The sequence below is a fragment of the Mandrillus leucophaeus genome, unplaced genomic scaffold (genome assembly GCF_000951045.1).
Source record: "Mandrillus leucophaeus isolate KB7577 unplaced genomic scaffold, Mleu.le_1.0 Scaffold1227, whole genome shotgun sequence".
NCBI classification, from domain to species: Eukaryota; Metazoa; Chordata; class Mammalia; order Primates; family Cercopithecidae; genus Mandrillus; species Mandrillus leucophaeus.
Genome location: NW_012100621.1, coordinates 199,673 through 208,995, shown reverse-complemented (window position 1 = coordinate 208,995; position 9,323 = coordinate 199,673). Strand labels below are relative to the sequence as shown.

Sequence of the window (9,323 nt, the reverse complement as noted above, 5' to 3'; positions counted from 1 at the left end):
CTGCCCAAGCCAGAAATCACACAGCCATTCTCGAACTCTCTTTATCTCTACCCCCTTCCATAATTGTGTCACTATCACCTACATGTTCTGCTTATGTAAATGCCTCTCAGGGGTTATTCCTTCTCATCAACTGGGTTCCATGTGTGGTCATGGTGGCTGTAAAGCACACATTCTATCCTTCTCTTTCAAATGAACAGAACCTGTATGAGCTCAGCATCATCCACATATAATCACACACTACTCGTCACTTCTTGAAGCCAGTACAGTCTGGCCAACTGATTAAATCCTGGACAACTACAACACATGAGTGGTGGGGACTGAAGATACAGACCCTTCTTGCTTCCTTCATCCTGATTCTTTAGCATATGGATATGATGATGTATGTTCCTGAAATGTTCCTCTAACTGTTTCATAGGGACAAAATCCAAGGTATTAAGGAGCCGAAGATAGTGCGCTACCAGGCAATTTCCTGTTGATGACCAATCACAAAACCTGCCCTGATTAGCCAAAATAAACACTTGCTTCTTATAAACAAATTAAAAATGATTCTTGCTTTGAGGGAAGTGCCTCAACATTGGTCTCAGGAAATATTTTATGTATGACCTCAAAAGCACAGGCAACAAAACAAAACAGACAAGTATGGCTATATTAAACTAAAAATCTTCTGCACAGCAAAGGCAACATTCAACAGGGTGAAAAGACAACCTGCAAAATGGAAGATAATATTTGCAAACTATTCATCTGACAAAAGATTAATATATAGTATATGCAAGGAACTCAAATCAATAGCAAAAAAACCCATAATCCAATTAAAAATGGGTAAATGATCTAAATACATAGTTCTCAAAAGAAGACATAAAAATAGCCAAGTACTTGAAAAAATATTCAACATCACTAATCATAAGTGAAATGCAAATCAAAACAACAATGACAAATCAAAAAAGACAAAAAATAACAAGTGCTGGTGAGGATGTAGAGAAAGAGAAGTCTTACACAGCGTTGATGGGAATGTAAATTAGTATAGCTATTATAAAGAACAGTATGAAGGTTCCTAAAAATATAGATCTATCATATAATCCAGGAATTCCACTCCTGGGTACATATACAAAGGAAAGGAATTTAGCCTATTGAAGAGACATCTGCACGTCCATGTTTAGTGCCGCACTATTCACAATATCCAAGACATGGAATCAAACTACATGTTCATCAACCAATGAACAGATAAAGAAAATGTGTTATATATACACAATGGAATACTATCTGGTCGTAAAAAGAATGAAATTTTGTCATTTGTGGCAACAGGATGAGCCTGGAGAACATTATATTGAGTGACATAAACCAGACCACAGGAGGATAAATACTGCATGTTCTCATTCATATACAGAAGGTAAAAAATCGGATCTTATAGAAGCAGACAGTAGGATAGTGGTTACTAGAGGCTGGGAAACATGGGGAGCTAAGGAGGAGAGACAGAAGTTGCTCAATGAGGACAAACTTATAACTATGTTGGAGGAATAAGTTCCAGTGTTCTACAGCACTCTAGGATGATTATCGTTAATGACAATTTTTTGTATGTTTTCAAATAGCTGCAAGAGAGGATTTTCAACGTACCCAGCACACATGCATGCACACACACACACACACACATACACACACAAATGTTTGAGGTGATTAATATGCTAATTACCCTGATGTGACGATTACACTTTGTATGTATCCAAATATCACTCTGTACTCCATAAACATGTGCAAGTATTATGTGTCAATTAATTTTTTAAATTCGTGTTTTATGTTTAAGTCTCTACTTACCAAGTCTCTATTACTGATGACAAAACTGAATTCTCTCTTATTATGCACTTAATAACCTTACGATGGCATTAGAAAAAAGAAAACTATTTTCTCATTATAGTGGAGGTAATTAAAGGCAAAAACTGAGGTTATTTCCAGAAACTAGGGAAATGTATTTTGTGTGGTAGTTAGCAAGTTATTTGTTAACTCTGTTACATGTTCTACTATAGAATGCATAGCAAAACCCAGCAAGTGTGAGATGAACCAAGCTAGAGTTAGCAGAGATAAAACAATAAGCATTGGGGGTCAAAGATTCATCTGCCTAAAACATGAAATAGATATCACCCAAGTCTCATACTTAGAAGCCTTGCAGGACTAAAAACATTAACTGGGGTTGAATTGAAACGAAGGCAGCTGCAAGCACTAGATGGCGAGTGTCAGCCTGACAAGGAAAAGACTCCATGGCTCAAACCTCATCAAGCACTTTCCCTTGAGAATGCTGCAGAAAACAGGAGGTACCTTGCGTGTCACAAAGAAGCAAGTTACGTTTGCTCCCACTGAAGTCTATTGTTGAAACTATTCTCAATGCAGCAGCATTTAACTAATATTGGGAATAATCAAGAGATTAAAAACTCTATCTTAGCAGTAGATTTTGATGGATATTGGTTTCAAATGGAAATGAATAGACACAAAATATATTTTTAGAAACAGAAGTACTGTCAAAGGAAACCTAAGTCTGTTTGGTACCACTCTGAATTTGTGTGTTGTGGACCTGTAAGTAACTCCCTAGACCGCTGAGATAGCAGTAGCAGAAATTTGGCCACAAATTGTATGCATCAATGTACAATCTCCGCTTTCACCTGCAGATTAAAAAAGCGATAGGATTATGCTGAGGGAAAGAAAATTCAATGCCAAAGGCAATGTCAATTGTAAAAGGACACAGTGGACAAACAATCTTTTCAGAGGCCAAAACAAGGGGTATATAAAAAGTTAGCCAGCATGATTTCTCCACTGACAGCAGACAAACTCTTTACCACTCCTGTCAATTAAAGATCTTTGCATTATTGTTTGTTAATGTATTAAATTTCAACTGGATGTGCAACAATTTAGTCAACTATTATGTTACTTGTTACATTTATATAACCTTTCAATTTTAATAGTAAAAGTAACGTAATAAGTACCACTGAGTTTCTAACTTTTTATATTTGAATCAAAACTAAAATTCTGTGTTAAAGATAATAAGTTTATATTTCTATTAAGTCATTTCAAATAATTTCAATGGTGTATCATTTATCTAAATAAAATGGAACTATTACATTTGCTTTATTGAATAATTTGTAAAAATCAAGCCTACTATAGGCATATCTTAAAGTACTAATTCACTTTAGTACATTATGTACATATGGATATTATTTTAGAATGTTAGTCATTTCGTGATCAGAATATACAGCAGAAATATATTAATGAGAAAGGGTTAGTGAAGAAGGCAAGTGAGTTGATCTGGGAATAGAAAAACTAGCACAGTGGTCTGTGATAATCGTTTGCTACCCTTAACACATCTATTAGATTTTATATTGGGGGAATCTTCAATCTATAATTCCAATATGTTTTACTCAAAATATTTAGCACCTGCTTTTATATGATAGAAACACAAATATTGTAATATTATAATGACAACTAAGTTAATTCCCTGCCTCAGATTTCTCCCCATATAAATACATTTCAGTCCTAATACTAGATTCTTCTTTCTGGGACCACAGTTTTGAGCCTGCAGACATTCTGCTGGGTCACATTTTTTAAAATTTAAAAAAAAAATCATAAAATTTGCCTGAGTTTAGTTCACATTTCTGGTGAAACTGAAGTATTTATATTTACAGAAATTGAGCTGTCTTGCATCTTTTTCATAAGTTGGGTTCTTTCTTGCACATAAACATTCTTCCCCAGCACTTCTAAAGGCTTCAATTTCTTCACTTTTCCTAAAATTTTGCATGTAAATCTTCCCTCCACGGAGACTTCCTTGTTCTCTTCAAGGGGATGACTCTCTCCCCCTCAGAGTCTGCTCTGTCAGAACGTCACGTTTAATCTACAGTTTAGCTGCTTACGTTTATGTGGACCATCTGCTCCTTCCTGATGAGGGCTGACTGCAGGTGGACCCTAGAGCACCCTGAACATCTCCTGTGCCTTCCTACATGACCTGGCCCTGAAGTCCTCCTGGGGTCCTCATCTCCCACCACATTTGACCTTACCAAGTTCCGCTGCTCACAGGACATTCCAGGCAGGGCCTTTCACATTTAGCACACTGGGCTCAATACCCCTTCCTTCCTCATGGTGTCCAGCTGCTGTTCGTGCTACTCAGATGTTTGTTTCAATGTCACCTCCTTGAGAGTGACTCAGAGGTATTGGGTGATACTCAGTTCAGTGATTTCTTTCTGATTAGCTGACAGTTTGCAGGGAGAAGGGGGATATGTGGTTTGAAAGGAGCAAGGAAAAGGATGAAAGACACCTTCCCAACAGGAAGTCCTGTCGTGTGTGGCTTCTGGGAGAGAAAACGGCCACCCTTTCATAGGGCACCATTAGGAGCCATGTCCCTAGGGGATGTGTGAGAAAAGCGAGGAGAACCTGCCGCAATAGCTTGTGTGAAAGGAGGAAAACCATTTGACAACATCTTGAACTCTAGTGGAAGAAATGATGGCGATTTCAAATGAGTGTGCATGTGTATATGAGTGGGATGGGGGCAGTGCTCACTGAAACACTGTGACAACTAGCTCTTTCCTGAGTGCAAGCTTTTTAAAGGGAGACAACTGGATTCAGGTCTATATAAAGGTAAACAATGAATTTTACCCCAATAAGCTTGTCTCCATTGTTTTTTAAAAAATGAGAATTAACACTGAGCCGATTCTGGAAGGTTATGGTTATAACTAAAATAATAAAATGAAGGTGAAATATTAAGCAAAATACATTTGCAAAGTAAGTACTAAATGAACAAGAGGTATTTCTGTTTATTACTATTATTATAGTTATTATATAAGAAGTTATACTCTACTTCATCTAGGCGAGGGTTAAAACAATTCACTTAATGTGTCTGAAAGGATATGGAAGTTGACTATTTGATGAAATTACCCTATGATCAAATTATGCCTGTGTTTATAGAAATAAACCAGGTTTAAAGGGTAATAAATTGGCTTTAGATACCCTAAAGCACAACCTGCAGGCCCAGGGTAAATGCCTCAACCAGCCTTTCTTCCACAATCCCCAGGGGCCGCCACTTCCACAGTACTGCAGGGACCTGCCAACCTGGATCTCTCTGGCTCCTGCTCCCTGAGAGCGTCTGCTCTACATTCCTCTGCTCCTTATTTCAAGAAAAGGAAAAGTTGTGAAAGAAAAGATTCAGACTAAAAAAAAGCAAAGTTAAGAAAAAAAAACTCTAAATATGTGAAACTATTGTATTACAGTTGATTTTTGGATTTAATTTTTTGTTTTTGGAGATCACATGAGTATATATTTATAAATAAATTGATATAGAAATAAATGTATGTTTATTGTTGTTTCCTTTGTAAACTCAGCAGTCTCTTTAACAAGCCAAATTTCTTGCCTGAAAGTTACTGTATCTATATAATCATTTACCAGTAAAGGAGTGAAAGACATGCCATCCCCCAAATAGCAAATTGGAATACTGATTACTTTGCGTTAAAAACATAGGAGCAGTGGTTGTTTCAGAAAGGGCCAGCTGATCATTCTCTTCCTACATGCGCGAAGCCATAGAGATCCCTCGGCAGGTACACCCTCCATGTACCAGCTGTGAAAATAGCCCTCACACCAGACACTGGGATCTGCACTGCAATGGATCAGAATGAATACACTTACCTAAGTAATCCTTCTACAAGTTTTACTCCCCTTCATATACCTCCTAATGACTCACCTAGAAATGTATTACTGTTAGCCGATCCCCTTTGTCCTGTCATTTCTTCTTGGGAAAATATAAAATTGTCTCTCTTTGGCCACTTCTTCAGACTCCATGCTCTTGTGAAGAAGTCCCTGTATATGTAAAATTAATAAAATCTGTGTGTTTTTAGTGGCATCATTCCTCCAGTGAAGTGGAATGTTCTGTTACAATTCATAATTAAAACAAACAGATTTATAGCTTTAAGCAGAATGCAGGAGGTGGAAGAGATGTACTAAATACCTGGTTTAATAAAATAGCAAAGCTTGAGGCATTGAATGATAACACGTGTCAGGAAATATAATAACAAATAACCCAATATATGATTTTATTTCCAAAATTCCAAGTAGTCCTATGAATGCCATAGATTGCCTATTAATTAATAACCAAGTTGTTTTTGCTTTGGAAGCATATACAGATTTTTTTTTCCAAAAACTGAAATAGACAGTTTATATCACTAGGCAATAGAAAATAAGCTAATGCAAGAGGCCTCACCATTATTAGTCATCAGGAAAATGCAAATTATAAGCAAACTCAGTTCCTACTACACTCAGAATTGCTAAAATGAAGAAAACATCAATATTTGGAGCAACTGGAACTTGTGTGCATTGTCAGTGGCAGTATAAGAGTAAACAATCACTTTGAAAACAGTTTACTAGAGTTCATCAGACACCTACCAAGAAAAATAAAAACATATTATTACAAATAGGAGATTAACAGACATTTCAATCATAAGAGCTTCAAACTTATAATAACCCAGATGCCCATCAGCAAAATAATGGATAAACAAATGATGAAATTTTCCAAAAACGAAATACTACTTAGCAGTAAAAGAAGAGCAACATATCAATGAGGTAAAAATGTGGAGGGATTTTAGAAATATATTAAGCTGAAAGAAGGAAACAAGATTCAAGACAATACTACTGGTTTCCTTTGATATGAAATTTTAGAATAGCCCAAACTAATGAACAGAGATAAAAATTAGAGCAGTGGGTGTATCTTAGGCCTGGGGTATCACTGGAAAAGGGCCTGCAGGACTTTCTGAGGTGGTGAAAATGGTATCTCTTGATAATGCGTGATTACCAGGGTAGATATTTGTGGAAATCAGTTGAAAAGGAACACCTTAAATGTGAGAATTCTGCTGTGTGTAAGCTACACCTCAATTTGAAACAAATGGCAACAATTAACCTTCAAAACTGTTTGAATGGTGAATTCATTCTTTGAACAAAATATTATTGTGAGGTATGATGTAAAACCATCTTACTAAAAATTAGTGATTTCACCGATTTTTAACAATTCATAATTTGATTGGATAATGATAGCTGAGTAAATGAACCCAAGGAATGAAGATTTATCTGCAATTCAAAGCAACACATACACACACACACACACACACACAAACACACAGAGAGACAGAGAGAGACACACACAACAGATGTAGATATAAAAGTGTATATTCCTCATCTCTAGGAAATTCCACACAAACACTTTGCACAGTTTAGAATGTTGGAGCAAATATATATACTCTTATTCATGACTTAAGGCCACACACCGACCCATACACCTTGTCAGGGCTCCCTTGACCTCACTGTTCCTCACACTGTAGATGAGGGGGTTTAGCAAAGGGGTGAACACAGTATAGAAGGCTGACACAACCTTATCGTGGTTAGTGGACCTATGAGATTTGGGTCTCATGTAGGTAAAAATGGCGGCTCCATAAAAGAGTCCCACCACAGCCACATGTGAAGAGCAGGTGGCAAAGGCCTTCTTGCGGGCTTCTGTAGAGCGCATGTGGAGAACAGCGGCGAGGATGAGACCATAGGAGGACAGGATGAGGGACAAGGGCACCAGGAGCATTAACACACAGCAGATGTACATGGCGTTTTCGAAGACTGAAGTGTCAGCACAAGCCAAACGCACCAGCACGGGGGCCTCGCAGAAGAAATGATCGAGCTCGTGCGCCCCGCAATACGGGAAGCTCAGGGAAGCAGCAGCCTGCAGGAGCCCGTCAGCTGCACCCAGGAGCCAACACGACATGGTCATCCTCAGGCACAGCTGCCAGCTCATGAGCATGGGATATCGGAGTGGGTGGCAGACAGTCACGCAGCGGTCATAGGCCATGGCTGCTAAGAGGAAGCACTCTCCGCCCCCCAGCGTGGGGAGGAAGAAGATCTGCGCACCGCAGCCGGCGGGGGAGATGGCCTTATTTCCGGTCAGGTAGTCAGCCGCCATTTTGGGCACAGTGGTGGAAACCAGCATCATGTCCATGAGGGAGAGTTGGCTCAGGAGGAAGTACATGGGCGTGTGGAGCCGGCGGTCCTGGTGGATCAGGAGAATCATGAGGGCATTGCCAAACAGGGAGGTCAAAACAATGGCCAGAAGCATCACGAAGAGGACTTGGTGGGCTGTGCTGTGGTTAAAGAAGCCTAGGAGAATGAAATAAGAGGTAGAGCTCCCATTTTCCATGATTTCACATAAGAGTGACACTGCAGATGGAGAAAAAGATGACAGTGTTTATCCTTTATGGTATTCCATTTGAGTTATATAGTTCTTGAAAAGTACTTGTGTGAAAGCAATGAAACCTATGTCAAATCTTTCATTTGCCACTTGCAAATTGTTCTAATTTGTGCATAAAATTAATTCAACTTTTTCTCATTTCCAAGGATTAATTATAAATTCTTCTCAAGCTGAGTATTGATTAATTTTATATAACAAATCCACGTTCTGGATAAGTTGCAAGTGACCTGTCAGAATGATTTTGCTTTATCTGATACCATCATAAGTGAGTGGGAATGAAATTATTCACATAATTTGTCATTTTATTTGTGCTTGAGTTACATCATGCATAGTCAATATTTTAGGAGCTGAATTAAGTCAATATATTTCATTATATAAAACTACATCCTTGATTATGAAGGTTGTGGGTCTATAACATACCAAAACTCATTGAAACCTACCACAATCAGGTGGTTTCCCCTGACTTAATCCAAGAAGACTTTTTTTAACTTTCTAAACAGGGTGACTTATGTTCTCAGGTCTGGAAAGACTAAGTCTGCAAATGAAAACATACTTAATTTGGAGTTACGAACACATTTAGTCCTCCTTTATAGGTGATAGCCTGAAAACAGTACTGACATTCTTGGATATTTTTTATTTCTTTGCAATTTAAGAGTATAATGGTAAATACACATTTTCATTAACTGTACAAGGTACTTTGTTGCAATGAGACTTTTTCTCATCAGTCCACAAGCATAACCTTTACCAGGTACAGGAGAAAAAAGAAAAGTAAGATCTTTATCCAATCAAAGAGATAAATTAGTTTTTTCTTCAGTCTCAAGAGAAATGAAATCTTTATAGGCATTTTCCTCTTAGATCTGCTGGTGCAGGAAGTTTTCTACCTTGTTGAATAATGTGGCCACACCTGCATATCAATGCTGATTCAGTCTCAACGATATGGTCTAATTCAGTAAAGTTACATGGCAGAAGGAGCCCATCTCTTCCATGGGCATTCCCTTAGCCTCCACTTTTTGTATCCACCCTAAACTCAAATGTCAATCATGACTGGGAAATGCAGTGCAGTTGGGTCAGTGGATAC

At 38.0% G+C, this 9,323-nt stretch overlaps 1 protein-coding gene across 1 annotated transcript; it reads right to left on the bottom strand.

Annotated features, from left to right (window-relative positions):
- Positions 1–7,255: 7,255 nt before the first annotated feature.
- Positions 7,256–8,953, bottom strand: LOC105533131 (olfactory receptor 2T8). The gene is made up of 2 exons (XM_011971475.1): positions 8,686–8,953; positions 7,256–8,214 (listed from the first exon to the last, which is right to left on the bottom strand). Exon 2 carries the CDS (start codon positions 8,192–8,194, stop codon positions 7,256–7,258), a length of 939 nt encoding a protein of 312 aa, XP_011826865.1. The 5' UTR covers positions 8,195–8,214; positions 8,686–8,953.
- Between the last annotated feature and the right edge of the window lie 370 nt (positions 8,954–9,323).